The sequence below is a fragment of the Mus caroli genome, unplaced genomic scaffold (genome assembly GCF_978045245.1).
Source record: "Mus caroli unplaced genomic scaffold, Mus_caroli_1 scaffold_19, whole genome shotgun sequence".
Classification (NCBI taxonomy): Eukaryota; Metazoa; Chordata; class Mammalia; order Rodentia; family Muridae; genus Mus; species Mus caroli.
In genome coordinates, this window is record NW_028227274.1 from 35,709,168 (window position 1) to 35,734,349 (window position 25,182).

Below are 25,182 nucleotides of genomic sequence, written 5' to 3' on the forward strand. Positions count from 1 at the left end.
AGGATCTCATATCTCTGCATATCACATTACACTTAGTCCCCTATTTCCTTAGATACCCCTTGGCTGTCATAGTTGTCCCATCCATATTTATTGTATAGATAAATATCCATTATATATTGATGCATCTGGATTGACCAGGGGCTGAAAGCTCTAAGCTCAGCAAGCCAATGAATTATATTTTATTAGTAGCTTTGATAAATTAGTTACCATTCAGGACACTTCACTGGTTTTGTTTCCAGTTCTAGGTTGTTTACCTGTTACGGCCATTTCCCTGCTCAGTTACCTGAAGGAAGAAAAAGCATTTAAACACTGAACAAGTAAGTCAGAATACAGGAGATCAACCTATTCCAGTCCCAGTTGGTGTGAAAACACAAGTCTGTCGTCTCAACTGGACCAGGATGTGCATGGCACAAGAAGTGTTGTGAATTTGGTTTATTGTTTGTATTATGTTTATTGGATTCCCAAAATTACACAGGAATTCACACACCAGTATGTAAGACGACACATGCTGAAGGTCCTTGCCCCTTGTTGGCTTTGTTTGGTAAATAAAGTTGTCAGTGGCCAATGGCTGGGCAGGGAGACAGAGGCGGAACTTTTAGGATCACCAGGCAAGAAATGCATGAGAGAAAGGTTCGCCATGTCAGGAATGGAATAAGATCTAGACTTGAGAGCGGCAGAAGAAACAGCAAACCAATCACATAAGAGCCAGGGAAGACTAGCCCCAGCCCACCCCAAAATTGGGTCTAGGGTAGCAAAGATGGAATAAAGATCTTAATAATTAATAACTCGAGAGTATTGGAAGGGAGGTGTTAACAATGTGAAAATTCAGGAGTGGCTCAGCCATTGAGTTGATTAATGATTAAGGCCTTGAGGCAGGTAATGAGGAACACCCCCACCCCCACCCCGCCACCAAGGGGGTGGTGTGATTAGAGGGGATTAATCAACTACAGCAACAGAAAAACCTCCACCTGGCTACCTAGATCTGTAGCATGGCCAGGAGGGTTGCTCTCCTTCTCCCTTCTTTTTTCTAACTCTTTTGAGGCAGGGTCTCCATGTGTAGCCCTGGCTGTCCTGGAACTCACTCTGTGGACCAGGCTGGCTTCGAACTCAAGAGATTTGCCTGCCTCTGCCTCCCAAGTGCTGGGATTAAAGGCGTGGATCACCACACCAGGGTTAATTAAGGTCATTTGTAGTTGTAGAAGGTTCTAGTTAACATTTTAAGTCTCTTTAATGTATGTTTCTGCCAAGTGGGAAGGACTAGGGAAGAACCTTAATGCTATTCATATCCTCATTGCTTTAAAAGTGAATGTCAAAAAATTGACCAGAAATTGCATTTTCCAAGTAATGTTACTAACACTGCCAGCAGGTGTCAGCAGTTGCTATGTTGTTAAAAATAGAGCTGCTGGCCCTAATCAGACCTCAATGGGCTGAGCTAGAACCCAGGAAATTCCAGTGGAGTCTGGGTGACATACCAAGACTGACTCAGAAAACAAAACAGAAACTTGTCAGCATTCTGTGGCAAAAGCAATTTTGTTGTTATTTTGTTTTTTTAAGACAGGGTTTCTCTGTGCAGCCTTGTCTGTCTCTGTCACTCTGTAAAACCTGGCTGGCCTCAAACTCAAAGAGGTCCACCAGCCTCTGCCTCCCAAGTGCTGGGATTAAAGGCGAGCGCCACCACGCCCGGCACAATCTTGGTATTTTATACAATTTCTGTGTAACAAAGTGCCACACCTGACTGTCTTACTTAGCCTTAGACATTGACATAAGCAATTAAGTTATATGTAAAGCTCCAGGTAGGTTGAAGAAACACTGTGGTGCCCACTGATACTGTTGCCTAAATTCAGCCTACTGAGGGTTTATAGTAAAAACTGGGATGAACTTTTGTGGGCCTGGATACCAGAGGTTTTCCACGGAGATCTCTGGCCAGGCCTCGTGTTAAAAGAACCTAGTGGGGAAACCCCCATTCAACTCCCGATTCGGCGTGCACCCAAGAATCACGAATAGAACACAACACCTTGATGTAACAACACGAGGTATTTTAATGGCGGAGCTCCGGGTCAAAACGTATCTCACACAGGAGACAGTGGATACGACCATGAGGCTTGGAAGCTAGGGGTTTTTATAGAAAAGGAGTGGGGCTTGGGGAGGAATTGGCGCGGTTTCACATGATTGGTCCATTTAAACATCAGCAGCCTGTTAACATTTAACTTAGGTCAGAGGGGTGAGAGATAGGGAGGCGATGGGCCTGCCTGGGCATGTCCTGGTCTGTTCTGCTATGTTCTCAGCCCCAGGTTTCAAAGCTCACAAACAACTCTTTGGGCTATTTGACATACATTACATGAATCACAGGTCTCAAGTTTTATTTCCTTTCATTGTGAGGGTTTCTGCAAAGGCAAGTGAGTGCGGAGTCTCTGCCTGGAAGTGCCTTCCAGGTCGCTCAGTCGGGTTGGGCTGGGCCAACAAGGAGCTGACTATCCAGTGAGGAGTGTGGCTCTTCGGGAGAGCAGATCTTTTCCCAAGTGTTACAGCTCTTGGAACAAAAGACACAAGACGATGGAGTAGTTCTCGCATACCTTTAATTCCCTGGATAGGATTTATATACAGTTTTGGGGGTGATTCAGGGTTCGACAGCAGGTACCTCTCATTGGCTTGGTCTGAGAGCTTGCAGGGAACCTTATTTGCATGTGGGAAGGCTTGGTGCTGCTCCTATGCAACTGATAGCCACACACCTCTACTGCAGGGTCTTGTGGGGTCAGTAATTTCCACAGGAACCAGGGGCCCAGAAGACATGATCAAACACCTTCCATCCCATGTAGGTGGAAATCACCACCCATCGGGTCCCTGGAGTTCCAGACCTTTGCTTGACTGGAGACCAGGCTGCCTGTGTGCAGCCCACTGCCCCACATACTTTCTTGGGGAAATGTATTTTGTTTTGTTTTGAGGCATGGTTTCACTATGTATATAAATAATAGTCCTACTGTGGACTGTTGGGGCATTCTAAATGCTAAGAGACCAAAAAGTCCAAGCCAGCAAAGGAGACAGGGAGAGAGGCCAGTCAGCTCCACGCCACCAGTGTATGATACAGAAGTCACGTCATGTAAAGGGAGACTCCCTTAATCTGTTATTTCCTAGAACACAGGATTTTGCTCCATTTCACTTCCTGGTATGCCTTTAATACTCGAACCATATATTTTATATTTTGCCTTTCTAAGCTTGCTATGCTTGTTCAAACTTCTCTTTGTGAGACTTAACCAGAGAACAAAGTCTCTGCTGGGGTTTTTTGAACTTCTTTTGTCAATGCAATTAATGCAATTAATCCAAGTCTCTTCACCTTAGCCTCACGCAGACTTTTCAGACAAGGGCAAAAAGTAGCCACACTCTTCACCAAATACCAAACAAACCAGTCTTTATGCCACATACTGAAATCCTTCTCCTTTGAAATCTTTTGGGCCAGGTCAACACAGTTCAAATTACTCTCAGCAACAAAGTCTTCCATATTCCTACTAGGATGACCCACTAAGCCCCATTTAAAGCATTCCACTGAGTTCCAAATCCAAAGTCCAAAAATCCACATTCTTTCAAATAAAAGCATGGTCAGGCCTATCACAGCAATACCCCACTCCTGGTACCAACTTCTGTCTTAGTTAGGGTTTTACTGCTGTGAACAGACACCATGACCAAGGCAAGTCTTATAAAAAACATTTAATTGGGGCTGGCTTACAGGTTCAGAGGTTCAGTCCATTATCATCAAGGTGGGAGCATGGCAATATCCAGGCAGGCATGGTGCAGGCAGGGCTGAGAGTTCTACGTCTGCTGAGAGTTCTACGTCTTCATCCAATGGCTGCTAGTGGAAGACTGACTTCCAGGCAACTAGGGTGAGGATCTTAAGCCCACATCCACAGTGACACACCTACTCCAACCTGGTCACACCATTCCAACAAGGCCATACCTCCAAATGGTGCCACTCCCTGGCCCAAGAATATACAAACCATCACAATAACCTTCTGCACACTGGGGAGATTTGATAGGAGTCCCCCCCACCCCCAGTAGGCTCATACATTTGAATGTTGTGGTTCCGGGTTAATGGACTGTTTAGGAAGGAGGACTGGGAGGTGTCACTCTGTTGGAGGTGTGTCACTGAGGATGGGCTGTGAGGTTTCAGAAGCCCAGTCTCTCCCCTTCTGCCTCTGTCTTGCAGATACTATTCCAGCATCATGCCCACTCGCTGCTATATACCGTCATGATGTTAATCACCTAATCCTCTGAATCTGAGAGCAAGTCCCAATTAAATGCTCTTTCTTGTTGTAAAAGTTGTCTTGGCCAAGGTGCGTCTTCACAACAACGGTGCAGTAAACTCAGGAGAATGCCAAAATTCACAAAAGACACATTTTATTTGAAAATATTAAATTTAATAGAAAATATCACATTGTAAACAAGTCCATTGATCCATTAGCTTAACACAGAACAATAGCACAATCATATATAAAAACTACAAACAAATGCTGGTACCAAACACAGTACTTCTGGAGGGGCCTGGGCAATGTTCTGAAAGACCTCTCCTGGAAATAGGCAGCTCTAGCTTCAGACAGGCACAAGGACCGAGAAGGAGGCAGCGACCACTCCACAGAGGCAGAGAAGATAAAGCAAGGCCAAGCAGAGGAGCCTGGGAAGGGAGCCTGAAGGACAGGGGGTGAAGGGTTTAGTTCTGATGCTGAGGACAGAGGATACCTTGTATACCCGAAGGTGGGAGTGCCAGGGTGAGTTAAGCGAGGAGAGAGCAGTAGCATATATAATCTTGGTACTCAGCTCTGAGGAGGCCGCAGAGCACAGCACAGGTGCAGATGTCAGCTCCCCACCTTGGGTAAAAACACTGAAATCATAGCGTGTCTGTGACCCAAGCGGATCTCCTTACTAGGGAGTGTGTTAGAATCTGTTGAGGAAAACAGAGCTCAGACAGGAGGCCTTTCCACCTTTCTCTTGTTGGAATCTTGAGAGAGAACAAGACAAGGCTGGCCTTTGGAAGCTTTGAGTTTACCTGTGAAAGCCATCTTAGCCCCACATGCCCAGAAAGCCTGTTTACAGAAAGGCTAGCTGCTGACAACAGGAAAGACAATCCACACAATGGGGACAAGGGACAGGCTTCTCCCCCAGGTTCTTGGTTCTGGGAGGAAGGGCTGCTTCCTTGTGCATAATTCAAGTTCTGGAAGTGGATTCTTTAAAATGAAAATTCTCAGTGGGAAGGCTGGCAGAAGAGGGGCTCTCAAGTCTCCAAAAAAGTTATGTCCAAAGTGCACAAGCCCTAATCCCTGCCAACTCTAAAAAAAAGCACACATACAGACAGGAGTTCTCGACGGGCGTGTGCTGCCCATGTGCACAGGGGCAGAAGAATATAATTACAGTCAGTGATGGAGACTTTGGATGGTTACAAAACCATTATGAAAAGGGGCAGAAAGTTGGGGACATAGCTCAGTTAGCAAGGCACCTCCTTGGCATGTGCAAGGCCCCAGGTTCAGCCCCCAGTACTGAAAAAAGAAGGGGAAAAATTATAATCAACAATGTTCTCCATAGCCAAACTCCTTAACATGTACATACCAAGCCACAGATCTGCAGCAGCCAGAGTGGACTGAAAAGGAATTCTACTCTCTCTCCTACTGAGACTTTCCAGAAAGACCTGCCCGTCCCTGTGAGGTACTGAATGCCACGTCCTGGCACAGGCTAGTCACTGTATGGCTTCTTAGCAGATTGGCTTTTCTGGATGTCCTTCTCCTTGATACTATACAGGGGGTCCACAAGCTTGTTATGAACAAGCATTAAACCTGCAACAAATGGAACGCAAGCAGCGGTCAAAGTAGGCACAGGCAAAACTGCAGTTATCAAGAGGAGCACAGTGGCTCAGAGCAGCCCTCCATCTCTGTGATCTCGAAACACTAAATGCTGTTAACTAACAGAGTTCCCCCTCTGTCAACCCTGCCACTATGCGAACGGAGTAAAGATTAATCTTTTTGAGCTAAGTGTGGTGGTGCACTCCTTTAATCCCACCATTTGGGAGGCAGAGTTGGGCAGATCCCCGAGTTCAAGACCAGCTGGTCTACAGAGTGAGTTCCAGGACAGCCAGGGCTACACAGAGAAACCCGACTGTCTTAAAAAACAGGAAATATGGGTTGGCGAGATGGCTCAGCGGGTAAGAGCACTGACTGCTCTTCCAAAGGTCCTGAGTTCAAATCCCAGCAACCACATGGTGGCTCACAACCACCTGTAATGAGATCTGACGCCCTCTTCTGGTGCGTCTGAAGCCAGCTATAGTATACTTACATATAATAATAAATAAATCTTTGGGCTGGAGCGAGCAGAGTTGACCAGAGTGAGCAGGACAGAGGTCTTAAAAATTCAATTCCCAACAACCACATGAAGGCTCACACCCATCTGTACAGCTACAGTGGACTCACATACATAAAATAAATAAATAAATCTTTAAAAAAAAACAGGAAATATTCATCTTTTTAGCAAAGGGCAAACTAATTTAACTGCTTAGCCAATGAAGACTGCAATGTAAGTTGGCTTAAAACTAGGGTTTTGGGCTGGTGAGATGGCTCAGTGGTTAAGAGCACCCGACTGCTCTTCCAAAGGTCCAGAGTTCAAATCCCAGCAACCACATGGTGGCTAACAACCATCCGTAACGAGATCTGGCACCCTCTTCTGGAGTGTCTGAAGACAGCTACAGTGTACTTACATATAATAAATAAATAAATCTTAAAAAAAAAAAAAAAAAACAAACTAGGGTTTTACAATTACTGGGCAGGCATTCTAGAAAATGTATCCTCAACTCTCCTAGCAGGCACCTTGTAAAGGAACTAAAGATGCCCCACAGAGCTGGCTTAGTGCCCCAGCTGTGGGAGAGATGCCTGCGTGATGTCTGACAGGAAACTCAAGGCTCCATGTCTTGCAAGGTCACCACTGCCCTACAGTCTGTGGCCTGTAACTGCATTTCCTTGTCTCCTCAGTAACAGATCTCCAGAAACAGACCCTTCCAGTCGTGGCAGAAAAGGGAATGGCCATTTCATGGAGCAGTAGGGGAAAGTCACAGGTGGTGGGTGGGATGCTGGCCCAATGGGTAAAGGCGCTTGTTGTACAATCCTGGCTACCCAAGTTTGAGCCCCAGAACCCATACAAAGTTGGTGGAAAGAACCAACTCCAAATTTGCCCTCTGACCTGCATGTATATACCATAGCGCGAGTACACACACACACACACACACACCACACACACACACACACACACACACACACACACACACACACACACACACACAATAGGTGTGGATTAAAATGTCCAGAATAGCTGGGTGTGGTGTTCGAGTCCAGCCTGGTCTACAGAGTGAGTTCCAAGACAGCCAGGACTACACAGAGAAACCCTGTCTCGAAAAACCTAAATAAATAAATAAATAAAATGTCCAGAATAAGTTTTGTGGCAGTGATGTCTCAATTCCAGCACTCAGGAGTGTGAGGCAGGATCATGACTTGGAGGCTATAAAAATAAAAAATGAATATCACTTTTTGCAGATGATATGATAGTATATATAAGTGACCCTAAAAATTCCACCAGAGAACTCCTAAGCCTGATAAACAGCTTCGGTGAAGTAGCTGGATATAAAATTAACTCAAACAAATCAATGGCCTTTCTCTACACAAAGAATAAACAGGCTGAGAAAGAAATTAGGGAAACAACACCCTTCTCAATAGTCACAAATAATATAAAATATCTTGGCGTGACTCTAACTAAGGAAGTGAAAGATCTGTATAATAAAAACTTCAAGTCTCTGAAGAAAGAAATTATAGAAGATCTCAGAAGATGGAAAGATCTCCCATGCTCATGGATTGGCAGGATCAACATTGTAAAAATGGCTATCTTGCCAAAAGCAATCTACAGATTCAATGCAATCCCCATCAAAATTCCAAATCAATTCTTCAACGAATTAGAAAGTGCAATCTGCAAATTCATCTGGAATAACAAAAAACCTAGGATAGCAAAAACTCTTCTCAAGGATAAAAGAACCTCTGGTGGAATCACCATGCCGGACCTAAAGCTCTACTACAGAGCAATTGTGATAAAAACTGCATGGTACTGGTATAGTGACAGACAAATAGACCAATGGAATAGAATTGAAGACCCAGAAATGAACCCACACGCCTATGGTCACTTGATCTTCGACAAGGGAGCTAAAAACATCCAGTGGAAGAAAGACAGCATTTTCAACAAATGGTGCTGGCACAACTGGTTGTTAACATGTAGAAGAATGCGAATCGATCCATTCCTATCTCCTTGTACTAAGGTCAAGTCTAAGTGGATCAAGGAACTTCACATAAAACCAGAGACACTGAAACTTATAGAGGAGAAAGTGGGGAAAAGCCTTGAAGATATGGGCACAGGGGAAAAATTCCTGAATAGAACAGTAATGGCTTGTGCTGTAAGATCGAGAATTGACAAGTGGGACCTCATGAAACTACAAAGCTTCTGCAAGGCTAAAGACACCATCAATAAGACAAAAAAACCACCAACAGATTGGGAAAGGATCTTCACCTATCCTAAATCAGATAAGGGACTAATATCCAATATATATAAAGAACTCAAGAAGGTGGACTCCAGAAAGTCAAATAACCCCATTAAAAAATGGGGCTCAGAACTGAACAAAGAATTCTCACCTGAGGAATACCGAATGGCAGAGAAACACCTGAAAAAATGTTCAACATCCTTAATCATCAGGGAAATGCAAATCAAAACAACCCTGAGATTCCACCTCACACCAGTCAGAATGGCTAAGATCAAAAATTCAGGTGACAGCAGATGCTGGCGAGGATGTGGAGAAAGAGGAACACTCCTCCATTGTTGGTGGGATTGCAAGCTTGTACAACCACTCTGGAAATCAGTCTGGCGGTTCCTCAGAAAATTGGACATAGTACTACCGGAGGATCCAGCAATACCTCTCCTGGGCATATATCCAGAAGATGTCCCAACCGGTAAAAAGGACACATGCTCCACTATGTTCATAGCAGCCCTATTTATAATAGCCAGAAGCTGGAAAGAACCCAGATGTCCCTCAACAGAGGAATGGATACAGAAATTATGGTACATTTACACAATGGAGTACTACTCAGCTATTAAAAAGAATGAATTTATGAAATTCCTAGCCAAATGGATGGACCTGGAGGGCATCATCTTGAGTGAAGTAACACAATCACAAAAGAACTCACACAATATGTATTCATTGATAAGTGGATATTAGCCCAAAACTTAGGATACCCAAGATATAAGATACAATTTGATAAACGCATGAAACTCAAGAAGAATGAAGACCAAAGTGTGGACACTGTGCACCTTCTTAGAATTGGGAACAAAACACCCAGGGAAGGAGTTACAGAGACAAAGTTCGTAGCTGTGATGAAAGGATGGACCATTTAGAGACTGCTGTATCCAGGGATCCGTCCCATAATCAGCTTCTAAACGCTGACACCATTGCATACACTAGCAAGATTTTGCTGAAAGGACCCAAATATAGCTGTCTCTTGTGAGACGATGCCGGGGCCTAGCAAACACAGGAGTGGATGTTCACAGTCAGCTATTGGATGTATCACAGGGCTCCCAATGGAGAAGCTAGAGAAAGTACCCAAGGAGCTAAAGGGATCTGCAACCCTATTGTTGGAACAACATGATGTACTAACCAGAACCCTGGAGCTCTTGTCTCTAGCTGCATATGTATCGAAAGATGGCCTAGTCGGCCATCAATGGAAAGAGAGGCCCATTGGACTTGCAAACTTTATATGCCCCAATATAGGGGAATGCCAGGGCCAAAAGAATGGGAATGGGTGGGTAGGGAAGTGGGGGGCGCTATGGGGGACTTTTGGGATAGTGTTGGAAATGTAATTGAGGAAAATATGTAATAAAAATATAAAAAAAAAAAAAAGAAAAAATAAATAAATAAATAAAAAATGAAACAGGTGCTGAGTGCAGTTTTGTACACATTAATCCCAGCACTCAGTAGGCCGAGGCAGGTGAATTTCTGTGAATCTTCAAAGCTAGTTCCAGGTCAGCCAGAGATACACAGTGAGACCTTGACTCAATTATATAAAAGTGAAATAAAACCTAGGAAGCCAGATCCACACCTCCCTCCCACCCAGGCCTGAGCCTCACCTTTGAAATATTTGACTGTCTTCACTTTTAGTTCCAAGGTGGCGTCCTCGTCACACACAAACACAGTGCGGGGGTGCTGCTGAAAGGCGGACACTGTCCACATGTGGTTCACGCCCTCCTCGATGGCTTTGTACAGAGCGAAGGCCTTGTGAGCGCCTGTGATGAGGATCATCACCTGGGGATCAGACAACAGGCAGGGATGCAGGCTCACAGGCAGGGATGCAGACTCAGAAAAGCTGCCCTTGTCAGCTCTCCTTCAGGATCACAGAATTGGAAGTACTACTGTGGCTCCGTGCAGTGTTCTCTATTTATAGAAAGCAAAGGCATGGCCCCACTGGAGCTAGGACACCAAGAGCAGAGGTGCTGAGGTGACCCTAAGAACTCACTCTACAGACTGTCCTCTCATCTGAGTCCCCCACTCCCCACCCATGGAGTGGGCAATCTGAGATGGGGTCTGGCTGGCCTAGAACTCGAGATCTGCTTGCCTCTGTCTCCTGAGTGCTGGGATGAAAGGAAGGCATTATTGTTCTTGTCTCAACGCACTGAACACAGAGGCACAGGGAGGTGACTAAAGCCCTAACTACTTCTGGCCTTTGTTCCATTTCCCGATCAGATGCCCTCTCTGTTACAGTGGGCCTGCAAACTCTCATGCTTTCAAGATACAAGCAGACCCTGAGGGATGGATTCAGCCACCTGGTGGAAATCCAGGTACCATTAATTCACTAAAGTTTACCTCTCCACTGATTTAGATGCTTACGAACTTGAGCAAAGAAATTGGAAAGTAAACATCTACAGCCATTTCCCCCTGAGTGCAATACCCCAGAAAAACAACAACAACAAAAAAAAATGCTTCAAAATTCAAACACAGAGGCCAGTGAATGGCTCAGCAAGCAAGGAAAGGTGCTTGCAGCCAAGCCTGACAATCTGAGGTCATCCCTGGGTCTCCCATGGAGGAGAAAAATGACTCACAAGTTACCTATGAGCTCCCTGAGAGTGCTGTGACATGCATTTTCATACACATATATACACATATATACACATATATACACACATATACACATATATACACATATATACACATATATACACACATATACACATATATACACACATATACACATATATACACATATATACACATATATACACACACATGCGGATGTGCATGAGAAATATGATTCTGAAAAATAAAAGTAAAATTCAGACACAGTAAGGAAACTGGAACCTCAAAAAAAAATTAAAATGATATCTGACGTTTTAGGGAAAAACCTCACTAAACCCAGCCCAAAACATTTAGTGACAATTTACTGCACTCACTGCCCTCAAGCACAGGGCTACTGACATGGCATCCTTGGGTTTCAGGATGCGTACTTTCAAACCGACTGCAGAGACCAACGTGTCTGCTCAGAACAGAGGCAGGTACAAACTCTTATTCCTCCATCCCACAGGCTGTATGAAAGGGGTACACAAGCAGAGACAGACAGCCCAGGCCCTGGCCCTAAGGCACAGACGGATGCTCACAGACTTGCCCTCCCCCAGGAATGACCTCACCTCTAAAAGCGGAGGAGGAGCAGGGCCAAGACTAGCTAGGAGTTTGGCTTCATCTATCAAGAGTTCAGCTTTAAGCCGGGCGTGGTGGCGCACGCCTTTAATCCCAGCACTCAGGAGGCAGAGGCAGGCGGATTTCTGAGTTCGAGGCCAGCCTGGTCTACAAAGTGAGTGCCAGGACAGCCAGGGCTACACAGAGAAACCCTGTATCGAAAAACCAAAAAAAAAAAAAAAAAAAAAAAAAAAAAAAAGAGTTCAGCTTTAGTAAGAATGTATCCTTGCAAGTTTACCTCTTTAGCGTCCATGACAGTGCCAACCCCCACTGTCAGGGCCATGGTGGGCACCTTGGCAAGATCACCATCAAAGAACCTAGCGTTGGCCAGGATGGTGTCCATAGCCAGAGTCTTCACACGGGTCCTGGACACCAGGCTGGAGCCTGGCTCGTTGAAGGCAATGTGTCCATCGGGGCCAATGCCTGCGCAGACAGCAGAGGAGCTCTGTGAGTTACAGGGACCAAAAACTTCAACAACAGATTGTGTCCTCTGCTTGGAAAAGGGTCCTTGAAAACAGCATTTCTTCTCATTGTACACTAGGTCAGATCTTCCTCAATCATGTGACCTCCCTCCCCATCTCTGAGACGTGAGCCACACACAAGGCTCAGGTACCTTGCTTGCACCCTCAGACAGCGCAGAACTAACTGTGAAAGGCAGCATCCCTCTCACCCCACACTGTGGGGCAAGCAGTACACCTTCTCCCCTCCTCCCCAGAGGTGGAACCCAGCAAACCAACCTCAGCCTCAGGACCTGCAAGCTCCTCACTCCTCCTTACTATCTTCTTTATTTCCTTCTTTTAAATAAGGGCAGAGTCTATTATATAGCCCTGGCAGTGCTGGAACTCAGAGATCCACCTGCCTCCACCTTCCAAGTGCTGGGATTAAAGATGCTGCCACAATGTCCAGCCCTCCTCCTTCTCTTATGAGGTTTAGGTTAAGGAGTAAGATACCATCCAGCTTTAAACCCAAGGTGACTCCCAACATGACAGCACATCGACACTGTCGGCACCCAAGAAGCAGACACCCAGGTTCCCACCTTCTCTCCATGCTTCCCTGGGGTTCAACTGATAGACAGCACACAAGGACTGCACGTTGTGTTTTGAAACTGAAGTCTAGGACTTTAAATGTTTAGCTGAGTGACATGGACTACCATGGAGGTAGTCTTGAGGACATCAGGATCCAAATCCAAACCTCTCCAAGGCACTGAGTGCATGAAGAAGCTATCTTGGCCATACAGCTCCAGAGCAGAGGCAGGAGCCAGGGCTCCCACTCTATGCCTTCCCTGTCCCGCACAGTGATGGATGACTCTGCTGTGTTAGCACTAAGGAACCATGTGAAGAAGGTGTGGCATGTTCTCCTGGCCACGTACTGCAGTCACTCCAGGCATGGGCCTGGATACACACCGTGGAATGTGCCATGCTTACCTCCGACAAAGAGTTCGATCCCTCCGGCAGCCTGGATCTTCTCCTCAAAGGCGTCACACTCGGCCTGCAGGTCAGCCGCATTTCCATCCAAAATGTGGGTGTTTTCAGGGTGGATGTCAATGTGCTTGAAGAAATTATTCCACATGAAGGAGTGGTAACTCTCTGGGTGCTCTCGAGGAAGACCTGTGGGGTCAGGGAGACACTCACTCAGCTGAGACTGATTCGGAGCCCTCCTCCCAAGGACAATGCCAGGAGATCAAACTGGCTTTAGGGTCACTTGGGAGACTGCCCATCTAACCCCTAACATGTAGGTCAATCTTTAGCTATGCCCAAAGGAAAGGAAAATTTGTCTCAAAACATATTTAAAAGCAGGTATGGCAAGATGGCTCAGTGGTTAAAGGCACTTACCACCAAGCCTGATGGCCTGATCTCTCCGATCTATATGGTAGAAGGACAGACTCCAGCAAACAATTCTCTGGTGTACACGCGCGCGCGCGCGCGCACACACACACACACACACACACACACACACACACTCAATGTACTTTTCAAAATACATTTAGTCTTTAAATTGAAAGGAACTGCTGTGTACAGAAGTACACACTTGCAATCCCAGGCAGGACTTGAGAGGTGAAGTGGGAGGATCACAAGTTCCAGGCCAACCTCAGCCACACAGAAAGAGCCTACCTCAGAAAACCAAAAAGAGAAAGCAAAGCAATCTGCTGCATGCCATACATGGATGAACCCTGAAAACATGCTACCCAACATCCAATTACAAAGAACAAAGAGCCAAACGAACACATTAATGACCTGACTCGTATGAAGACCCTGGAAAGGTGAGATTCTGGAGAACGGGGTCAAAAAGTGGTTTCCAGCACTTTGAAAGAGGGGGAACCAGGGAGCTGCCTGACAGGAAGCCACAGCTCGGCAGGCTGAGAGCGGTTGATAGTTCTGGACAGGAGTCTCATGGTACTGTGAAGACACTTGAACTGTACGATAAAAAGTGCTCAATAAAAAGATGTCTGTTGTAGTTGGGGTGGGAGTGGAGTGCCCTTGGAGGTCACAATAGGGTGCTGGATCTCTGGAGCGAAAGTTAAGAGGTGGCCGCCTGAGGTGAGTGCTGGGAAGTGAGGTTTGGTTCTATGCAAGAACAGTGTGTGTTCTTTTTCTGGGAGGGAATGGGGTTGAGGCAGGGTCTCTATGGAGTCCTGGCTATCCCAGAACTTGCTACAGGCTGGCTTGGTGTCACTGAGACCTTGAAAACACCTTCCAACTTCTGTCTTTGTAGTGCTGGACTTAAAGTCAGTGTGTGTTCCTCACCACTGAACCATCTCTCCAGCCCTGATTTTAAGCTTTTTAGACAAAAATGCCTGTGTTTCCCAGGTGCCCCCCATTCCTTGGACTAACAGAATCTCTCCTGCCTTATCAACCTTTTCCCCAGACCCCAGTGGTTTGGCTATTTCAAAATACCCAGTTTTGAAGACGGTAAATGTTTATGTATTTTACCAGGTTTCTATTTGTTTTTTTAATATTTAAAATGAAACCGTCACAAAATGATTGGGTGACAGAGGAGATAACCAAGGGCACAAGTCCCCGCTTCTACCAAGGGTGCCTGGCAGAGCGACGACACAGTCCAGACATAGAACCTGGATCCCTGGATCCCAGGATCGAATTCGCAGAGAGGAATGGCATGGAGCTGGGGACCAAGCAGAAAGCACCTTCATATTTAGCAAGTGTTCTCTAAAGTGTCTGCAAAGCACAAGAAGCGTCTGTCTCAACCATCGCATCCTTTAGCACTACTCTAAGGTAAGCACCACCTAATAGCTGATCAAGCAAGGCTGGAAGAGACAAGCACCAATAAGCCATTCCTCTCCAAGGCTGAGCCCTTGAGAAGAAGAACATGAAAGACACTCACCCACATACTCGTCCATGTTGAAGGTTTTCACATATTGAAAGGACAGGTCCCCATTCTTATAGTACTCAATCAGCTTCTGGTAGCAGCCAAGCGGGGTGCTCCCTGCGAGACGCAATAGGAACGACGTCACCACAACCACAAACATCCTTCAGCTTCCAGACATCAAGAAGACTCTGTCAGGTCTGCAGTCTCACCTAAGCTCCAGCCCCACCCACCACCTACCTACTCTGTGCTTGGTGTCTAATGCCCACTAGACTCTTCTGCTCTAGGGGACAGGACTCTGAGGGTCTCCTGGGGCCAGCCACACAGCTGACAGAAGTCACCGGTTAGCATCTGCCTGAGTCCAGACTTGATTACCGATGTAATATTCTAGAAGCCTTTGACTAGGCACAAGGCCCAGGGCTGTCTGTAGATGGGAAGACAGAGACAACCAGCCTAGAAGAGACTCTGTAGACATGGGGACACAGCGGAGATGTAAGCGGTGGCAGGGTCACCCTGTGCTTCCAAGTTCAGGGAAGTCTTATCAGAGCAAAGGCAGAGTCCGGAGTGGAGCCTCGGGAGCAGGCAGGAAGACCACAGGGAGTAAGTCTGAAGAGCTGAACCACCAGTGGGTGCAGCTCAGTGATGGGCCCAAAAGAGAACACAGACTGGAGAGTGGCTTAATTTAAAACTAACCTTCCAAGATGGGGTGTGGTGGTGAAGGGGGGCTTAAAGACGCAGGAATAGTCCTTAGTCAGATGTAGAAACAAGGAGAAGGAAATAAACACTAGCACCCCAAACACGATTAAGGTAGACTTTAGGGAAAGCTTCCGAATATAGGCTGTATATGAGATGATACTGCCGACATCCTGTGGCAGACCTGTCCTCGGGTCTATAGTGGTTATGGGGGACAAATGTCCTCATTGAGAGATTAGGGCTGCAAGATTTAAAGTGTCAGGATGCCCAGAACCTACTTCATGGGATTCCAACAACAAACTACAAGGTTAGACAGAGAACAATAGCCAGAGAAAAGCACAAATGTACCAAGAGATTAACTGGTGAATCTAGACCCAACGGTGTTATACTGTGGATGTCAGTTCTGAATGGCTGAAACTTTCAAACTTACCCTCATCCAGCCGAGACCATCATTCTTTTCAAAACCTAATGGTGTCCTCCTTCTGCCTGATAAATATAATCCCACAAAGGCTGCTCCAGCCTGTCCTGGGCTTTACCTCAAGGCCTCTGTACCACTGTCCTCTCGGCAAGCCATGCTCTTCCTTCAGGTCACTTCTTCAGGCCTTCCCTCAGTGCCTCTTTCTCAGAGACCTTCTTTGCTATCACATCTGCCTCGGCTCCCCCATACTCCCAGCCTTTCTCCTGTTGCCTTCTAATATACTCCACATTTCGTTAACTAACTTGCTTACTCTCTGTCTTTCCCACTATAATTGAAGCTTTAAGAAGTAGGCATTTAGCCGGGCGTGGTGGCGCACGCCTTTAATCCCAGCACTCGGGAGGCAGAGGCAGGCGGACTTCTGAGTTCGAGGCCAGCCTGGTCTACAAAATGAGCTCCAGGACAGCCAGAGCTATAAAGAGAAACCCTGTCTCGAAAAACCAAAAAACAAAACAAAACAAACAAACAAACAAAAAGAAGTAGTAGGCATTTAGGCTGGAGAGATGGCTCAGCGGTTAAGAGTACTGACTGCTCTTCCAGAGGCCCTGAGTTCAAATCTCAGCAACCACATCGTTCGTGGCTCACAATCATCTGTAATAGAATCTGATACCTTCTTCTGGTGTGTCTGAAAACAGCTACATTGTACTCATATAAATATAATAAATATTTTTAAGAAGTAGGTATTTATGCTTTTTTTTCTAATGTTGTTGCTATATCCTCAGAACCTTAACTGTTTGGTGTACAGCAGGGACAGTACCACTATGCTGGTACCTGCTGAGTGGGGCTGGAGAGGTGGCTAAGTGGCTAGAAAGCTTCACTTGCCGGGTGTGACAGTGCACACCGTTAATCCTAGCACTGGGGAGCGATGCAGGTGCACTTCTGAGTTTGAGCCCAGTCTGGTCTACACAGCCAGCTCCAGGCCAAGGCTACCGAGTAAGACCGTGTCTCAAAACAAAACAAAAAAATTTCCTTTTTAACGATGTGTGAGACTATGCACGTGAATGCAGGTGTCTGCAGACTCCAAAAGAGGGCTTTACACCACCTGGAACTGGAGTTAGATGGTTGGGGGCATATTGATACAGGAACTCAACTCAGGTCCTCTGCAAGACCAGCCGGCTGTGCTTTTAATGGCTGAGCCACCAGAATGGCTTTGAAGTCGTTAATTTTTTTTTTTAAATCAAGAGAATATTTCATAACATGAAAATTATGGAAGCTCAAACTTCAGTGTCTATAAATAAAGTCTTATTGACATATAGCCACACTCACCTTGTGTTCATATCACCTATGGCTATATATCCCCTACCTACAATGGCAAAATGAGGAGCTGCAATAGTGGAGCCTGAAATATTTACTGCAAAAGTCTGAAGGCCTCTTTACAGTGGATGGGCAGACAAAACCACCAAGATCTATCTCCCCACTTATGAAAGAAATATTTAGGATACTTATTTGAGGCACTGGGCAAAAATATCTTCCTGTAAAGATTAACATTCAGACCTTTTTTTTTTTTCAGACGACAATTGGACTTTATAATCAATTAAGCTTTATAGAAGTATCTGAATGGTTAACTTCTCAGTTCTCCTATGTGCAGGGCTGAGCTAGTATCTTCCACATGCAGAGAACAGGCCTGAGTTAGGATTTAACCTCTGCTTCTTGTTTATGATTAAACCTCTGTTTTTCAAGGACTGGGCTATACCTCACCTGTAACTTTTAACTAGGGCTGGTTCCTGTTCCAGGAATGGCAATCGTACCTTTATTTCAAAAAGTTATTTACAACCATTTTGCAACCCTCCCTTTATCTCCAAAGGTTCTATGAACCCATCCTCTCCCCCCTTTAATTGTGATTACTTTGTTTTGATCACCTGTTATATTCTGCTCCTGTAAACCCCCTTTATTTTCTCCCAATTGGAACCGCCCTACCCACCACCCTCTCTTTCCCACAGCATACCAGTGGGGAGCCCCAGGGTGAAGTACTTGTCAGGTCCTGGGTTAAACTGGATGATACGGTTCCTAATATACTTGGCCGCCCACTCACTGGCCTGGGAATAGTGTTCCAGGATAATGAGCTTCATCGCTAGACCTGTAGTGTAGAGATAAGTTGAATTAGGGGGAAGGCAGGGACTGAGAAGGCTGGGGACCGGGACAAAGTCCTTTTAGCCAAGCAACAGCCTTCTCCTAGCGCACAGGAGAACAGGCTGGGCCGCGTGTCCCCGCCAACCACCAGGAGGCGGTACTGTGGGGTCAGTCCTTGGCTGGGGAGGACCTTACAAAGCACCAGGATTTTCTGGGCCCGTTCCTTCCTGCATAAAATTGGCCTCGGCAGTACCTGCCTTCTCGTTTTCACGACAGCACGTTGAACTACATAGCATAAAGTCGGCGGGCCACTGTCACCTAGCAGCTGGGCCTGGTCCTGCCCACATCCTCATCCTCACCTACGGCAGGTCCTCTGCCTCCCGCTCCCTTCGATACCAGAGGTGCTTCGGGGTCACCTCGGGGCACTTAGAGATGGAGGTGGCGAGGCACAGGGAGAGGTGGGGCACTTCCCGCCCTCCCAGCTTGCCAGAGCTTCCAGGGTCCTTAGTTTCCCCCAAACACCGAGGGAAACAGGTAGCCCCGAGCAGGGAGGGCAACGTCTCGCCGTCCACCCGCGCAACCCGCCCGGCGTCCCCCACCCAGACTGCGCTCGCGTCGCCTCTCAGGCCCGCCATGACCTAGGATCGAGGGTCCGGGGGGATCCCGCCGGGTCGCTCCCACTTACTCGCAGGCTTCCCGCGGCTGCAGCGGCTACAGCACTAGCGGCCCGGCCCGCGAGCGTCACGTGGCCACCGGTCACGGGGTTCGCGCGCCGCCAGCTGACTCGGGGCGGTCCTACGCGCCGGGGCGGCTCCGCCTGGGGCCCCCGAGGTGTGGCCTCCTGACCTGGGTGTGTCCCTTAGAGGTTAAATGCAAAGTGGACTGCTGACTGAGCGGCCGCGGCCCCCCTCAGCCCGGCGTGGGGTGCACACAGACATAGCAGTAGCCCTGAACTAGATGCCGGGGCGTAGGCCTCAGGAGAAGACGCATTCGGTTTGAGCACTGGCTTTTGCGCTGGGGCCTTTGACACTGCTAAATCCATAGCTAAATCTGGCTATTAGGGAAAACAGGTGGTTATTTTGGTTTTGTTTTTTGTTTTCTTATCCACAGAATTTAGATCTTGAAAAGGACTTTTTAAAGGTATGGCTGTGCAGACTCCCGATGATATATCAGAACAGAGAGAGGACAGCAGTCAGTCAAGGGGCTCTGTATGCTCAAGTCACAAGGAAGCTGGGCAGAAGGCACAACTACCGCTTAAGTGATCTCATTTGTGATGTCTCTTGGAGGGATCTACTGTTCTCTTGCAGAGAGGCAGGTTGGTCTTACGTCGAAAATTACTTACGTCGAAATTCCTGGGTGTCAGCCAGCCAGCCAGAGCAGAAGGCAGAACAAGAATAAGAAGAGCCCTTGTCATTCTTAGGTTCACCCTACTTCCTGTCTGAGTTTGAACTTTGTTTTATCCAAACAAAATATAGTCTTTTTTAAAAGACATATATGTATGTGTGTGTTTCTCTGTGTGTAAGTCTCATGGATGCAGGTGCCCAAGAAGGCCAGAAAATGACATTGAATCCCCAGGTGCTGATGTTGTAAAGTTCTCAGACTTGGATGCTCAGATCCTCCACAAGAAAAACAAACACTCTTAACTACTAAGCCACCTCTCCAGTTGTCTACCTCGGAGTCCATCAAACTTCTGAGGGTATTTGGGAAGGAGGAAGGACTTGTGTGGTCACCCCTTCTATTATATTGGGCTTTGCTGAGAGCTTTGGTATCCACATGTCTTCGTCAGGGTTACTGTTGCTGTGATGAAACACATAACCAAAAGCAACCTGAGGAGGAAAGGGGTTTTTGGCTTATACTTCTGCATATCACTTGTTCAGCATTGGAGGAAGTCAGGATGAGAACTCAAGCAGGGCAGGAACCTGGAGACAGGAGCTGATGAAGGGACCATGGAGGAGTGCTGCTTACTGGCTTGCTTCCCATGGCTGGCTCAGCCTGCTTTCTTATAGAACCCAGCCAGGGTCACGAGCCCAGATGTGGTTCTACTCACAAGGGGCTGGGCCCTCCCTCGGCAGTCATTAATTAAAAAAATGCTCTAGAGGCTTGCCTGCAGCCTGATCTCATGGAAGAATTTCCTCAGCTGAAGTTCCCTCTTTTCTCAGTTGACTACAGATTGTGACAAGTTGACATAAAACTGTCAGGCACAACTGACCCCTATCAACTTGATACACAAACGTATCACTGTTAAACCACCACCTTTGCTTTTTTTTTTGTTTTCATTGTCAAGATCACACATTAATAAAAACACTACAATATAAAATAGTTTACAAACTTAAAGACTATAGTCTCAAGTGATCCCTTTCAAGTCAGGTGTGACGGTTAACATTTTATATGTGTACATACGTACCTGTGGCCTCCCAGTCTGGGCCATTCTAAACCATGCTAAGCTCTTCATAATAATTGAGAAGAGATCCCTGCAATCCATTTAGCTCTCCATCGACAGCAGTCTGAAGGAGTGTTTATCCTGGCTCCTGGTGACATTGCCTTTCTCAAACCATGAGGTGGCTGTTAGGTCCTGAAGACACGCCAATTCCCCAAACTCCAAAAGGCAGTCCAAATATCCAGAAAGGAACTCAACCTGGACTAAAGGAAGACTTCGGATGGTTAGGTAAAGGCCAGCATCCTTCAGGACAGTGTGAAACCGGGTCCCATCTGCCAAAAGGAGTTATTTCCCTTACCTCTGGCAGAGGGAGATGTGGCTGCCTGTGGGGCTGGCTATCATAAGTGCCTGTGACACATTTCAAAGTTCATGCTAGCCCTTCTCCACTCCTCCCCTCCCCTAAACCACCTTCAGCTTACAGGCTCCCCCACTCCACCCCCAGTCTCTCATTCTCCTTAAGACCCTCTCATCTCACTACCTTTTCCCTATCTTCTCTCCTCTGCCATTTGCCCTTCTCTCACTGACAGCCTTATACCACATTCAGTCCATTTCTTTCTCTCTCTGCTCTAAAATCTCCCAGGTGCCTCTAGCTGTTCTCTCATATAGACAATAAAAACTTTCCCCTTAAGCTGGGCATGGTGGCGCACGCCTTTAATCCCAGCACTCGGGAGGCAGAGGCAGGCAGATTTCTGAGTTCGAGGCCAGCCTGGTCTACAAAGTGAGTTCCAGGACAGCCAGGGCTACACAGAGAAACCCTGTCTCGAAAAAAACAAACAAACAAAAAAAACCCAAAAACTTTCCCCTTAATCATTCAATGGGGTGGTCCTGTGGTTAGTTTATACAGTGGCTACATTTAATGGACAGACCTAAGGGCTCATCTGTCTCTTCCACTGGCTGTATGCATGACAATCTTGGTCAAGGAGCTCTGTCCACTAGGACCAGAGATGGTGGATTCCATGGAGTAGACCTTTACAATCTGAGAGACTTGTTCTTTGACCTCACTAAAGGCGTTAATGTGATTTATAAAAAAGAAAGAATGGACCAGGATATGTATGGTAGAGGCACGGTGTGGTGAGGTGGAAGCGGGCAGGCCCATGCTGAGGCATCCCTTCCCCCTGAGGTATGAGCCATATGATGAATATAGTATGGAATAGAGTTTATTTAGGGCATGGGGGGGGGGTTGAGGAAGTAGAGGCAAAGGCGGGGAGGAGGGAGGGAGAGAGACAGAGAGGAGAGGTAGAGAGAAGAGGCAGCAAGGAACATGTGAAGAGGGGGAGGAAGGAAATGGGGAGAGAAAGGGCGGAGAGTAAGAGGATAAGAGTGCGGAGAGAGCCAACAGCCCCTTTATACTGAGGCAGGCATACCTGGCTGTTGCCAAGTAACTGGGGCAGAACCTAGAAGGAATGCTAACAGTTAATTTATTTTTTTTTAAATCTGGTTTTGAACTTAATCAGAAATCATATCTCAGCGTGAGGACTGCAGATGCTCCACAGGGAAGTTCCAACCTCAAAGTCCAAAGGTAGAACAGGCCTGGACTGCAGCGTCAGCATCCAGACCTCTCCTAAGAGGAGAGGGCAACTCTATGCAGCTGACCCCATCTCTCTTGAGTTATCTCTCTGGCCTTTGGTAAGCCTGGAAGCCCTGGAGCCAGCCAACCTGGTGGTTAATCAGAAATGGCTGGGGTTGTGACTGATCTGGCTGGTCTCATGCTTTGTTTGAGGCAGTAACTCAAGCCATGTGGTTCACCTAGGAACCCATAAATACCAGGGGGAAACTCATATATTTTCTTAGTTGTGACTATTTATCAAGTGCCAAAAGAACGCCATTACACTCCTAGTGCATCAAGCAGTTGTTCATTTAATATAAAAACGGTGGGAAAACTAAAATAAACTAGTACATATCAGTACATATCTATCAACAAGCATAAAGAAAATACATGAGCTGGGCGGTGGTGTGCAGGCCTTTAATCCCAGCACTTGGGAGGCAGAGGCAGGTGGATTTCTGAGTTTAAGGCCAGCCTGGTCTACAGAGTGAGTTCCAGGACAGCCAGGGCTACACAGAGAAACCCTGTCTCAAAAAAACAAAACAACAACAACAACAAAAAACATGAGCAGGCGCCGGGCGTGGTGGCGCACGCCTTTAATCCCAGCACTCGGGAGGCAGAGGCAGGCGGATTTCTGAGTTCGAGGCCAGCCTGGTCTACAAAGTGAGTGCCAGGACAGCCAGGGCTACACAGAGAAACCCTGTCTCGAAAAAAAACAAAAAAAACAAAAAACAAAAACAAAAAAAAAAAACATGAGCAGGGCAGTGGTATGTAAGCCTTTAACCCTAACACTTGGGAAACAGAGGAAAGCAGATCTCTATGAGTTTGAAGCCAGCCTGGTCTATAGAGCAAGTTTTAGGCCATCCTCTGCTACATATTGAATTTATAGTAATAATAAAGAAATGTATACTGTCCTCATCTGTACTAAGGGGACTGCAAATCAGATAAAGTTTTGATTAAGAGAAATCCACGTTAAGACAATAGTGAAAGTCAGGCATGGCAGTACAAGCCTTTATTCCCAGTTTTCAGGTGTCTGGAGAAAGAAGACTAAGTTTAGAGTTTCCTTGGCTGTCTATTGAGACAATCTTAAAAGAACGTGGAGGCAGGGGAGGGGATGCGTGGTATGAGAAGAGAAAGAAGAGGAGGGGGGAATGGAAGCAGGGGTTGTAGGAACCCCCCCACCTGAACTGCTAGAGACATTTTCTAGTTTGTGGGGAATGTTTGGTTTTATGTGTACAGCTGTTTTGTGTGCCTGTGTACATGTGTGTGCCTGGTGCCCTGGGACTAGAGTTACAGAGAGTTATGAACTGACGTGTATATGGGTATTAGTAAATAACACATAATGTGCTGTTTTGTTATTTCTTATGCTATTAGCTGTCTCTCCGGGGAAAATGTAAAATTACTGTCTGCCTCCAAGCTGAAATGGCACTAACAGCCAAAAAGAATGACTCGTGCAAGCTTGCCTAGTGAGTAAAATGGGGTTATTAGGGCTGCTTACGTCTACTGAGCTTCTGTTTTCTATGACTCAGGAGCAAACCTGGCTTAGATCACTGCCCAGAATTAGAGCAGCACAGACAGAACCAGAATCTGGCAAAGGTACACGCTCACGTGTACTCTGCCCTTTCTCTTATCGGGGATTCAGCAAACACTGCCTGTGGGGAGGATGCCTGTGCTCACTGCTGACTGGGAAGCAGATCAGATAAATTCCAGCTTGCAACAACATGGAGTTGCCCTGAGGAGTCAGAAGATAAGTCTCATTCCATAGGCAAGTTTCATATAAGTGTCTACACAGTTCGCTTGTGGTGAAGGGTGGGTCAGAAATTCCTCCTAAGACAGTAATGTTTCATTGTATATAACATACTTTTAGCTCTCATCTGCCATCAATTCTAGTACACACATGTAACAGTATCAGGATTGCTAACCATACAACCCCTGACTCTGTAGGCATTAAGATTTGCTAGCTGTATGCTTTAGCTCTGTGTCACTGTAACAAGTGTCTGGGATAATCAAATTCTTCAAAATAAAAAGCTCGCTCTCTCTCTCTCTCTCTCTCTCTCTCTCTCTCTCTCTCTCTCTCTCTCTTTCTCCCCCCCAACCCCCGCACTAGTGTGTGTGTGTGTGTGTGTATGTGTGCATGCACACATGCGTGCGTGAATTCAGGGACCTTCAGAATCCAGAAGAGCGCATCCGATCCCCTGGAGCTGAAGTTCCTTGTAGTTGGAAGCTGCCCAACTTAGGTGCCAGGAGCTGAACTTAGCTCTGATACAAAAGCAGTACAAAGTCTTAACAGCCTTGAACTCACCGTTACACTGCTTTCCAGGTGCTAAGATTATAGGCATGTGAGTTCAAGACCAGACAACATATAGACAGTGAGTTTTAGGCCAGCCACCAGTGTTTGAGTGATACCCCACCTCAAAAACAAACAAAAACAAAACAAAAGACTGACTTATAATTTTCAAGCTTCTAGGATCCCAACGCTTTCTTCAAGGACATGCTTTCAACTGATGGGAGACTTCTGTGCTGGCTAATTGTATGTCAAACTGACATAGGCTAGAAGGCATCTAATTGAGAAAATGCCTCCGTAAGACTGGACTGTAAACAAGTCTGTAGAGCATTTTCTGTTTTGATGGAGGGGACCCTTGGGCTGATGAGTGGGGTGGGGGAGGGGGTGAGGACATGGACTCTGGCTTGGCTTGGTTTAGCTTAGCAGTGATTGTCTGAGAGCTCAGAGAGCGCAGAGGGGCCTTCTGCAGGAGACTTAGTCGGTACAGCTCTATAGACAAAGGCTTCCCCCATGCTCCCCATGGTGGTTCTTAATGAGAGAGGCAGTCCATGCTTGTCCATACCATTTATTGACT

The 25,182-nt window shown here is 46.5% G+C and overlaps 1 protein-coding gene across 2 annotated transcripts; it reads right to left on the reverse strand.

Annotated features, from left to right (window-relative positions):
- Nucleotides 1–4,387: 4,387 nt before the first annotated feature.
- Gnpda1 (glucosamine-6-phosphate deaminase 1) lies at nucleotides 4,388–19,132 on the reverse strand. 2 transcript variants are annotated; one of them, XM_021150345.2, is made up of 7 exons: nucleotides 19,030–19,132; nucleotides 18,220–18,351; nucleotides 15,125–15,226; nucleotides 13,210–13,392; nucleotides 12,024–12,208; nucleotides 10,186–10,360; nucleotides 4,388–5,816 (listed from the first exon to the last, which is right to left on the reverse strand). In XM_021150345.2, the coding sequence occupies exons 2-7, from the start codon at nucleotides 18,341–18,343 to the stop codon at nucleotides 5,716–5,718; spliced, it is 870 nt and encodes a 289-aa protein (XP_021006004.1). In that variant the 5' UTR covers nucleotides 18,344–18,351; nucleotides 19,030–19,132; the 3' UTR covers nucleotides 4,388–5,715. The 2 variants fall into 2 exon arrangements, with proteins under 2 accessions (XP_021006004.1, XP_021006005.1); XM_021150346.3 differs by having other exon boundaries at nucleotides 18,983–19,032.
- Nucleotides 19,133–25,182: the final 6,050 nt, after the last annotated feature.

Excerpts from the sequence above, each read along its gene's own strand:
- Gnpda1 (XM_021150345.2), bottom strand. The coding sequence starts at position 18,343 with ATGAAGCTCATTATCCTGGAACACTATTCCCAGGCCAGTGAGTGGGCG. Across the intron at positions 12,209-13,209 it reads GATCGAACTCTTTGTCGGAG|GCATTGGCCCCGATGGACAC; the intron begins GTAAGCATGGCA and ends CTGTCTGCGCAG. Across the intron at positions 10,361-12,023 it reads CTGTCATGGACGCTAAAGAG|GTGATGATCCTCATCACAGG; the intron begins GTAAACTTGCAA and ends TCTGATCCCCAG.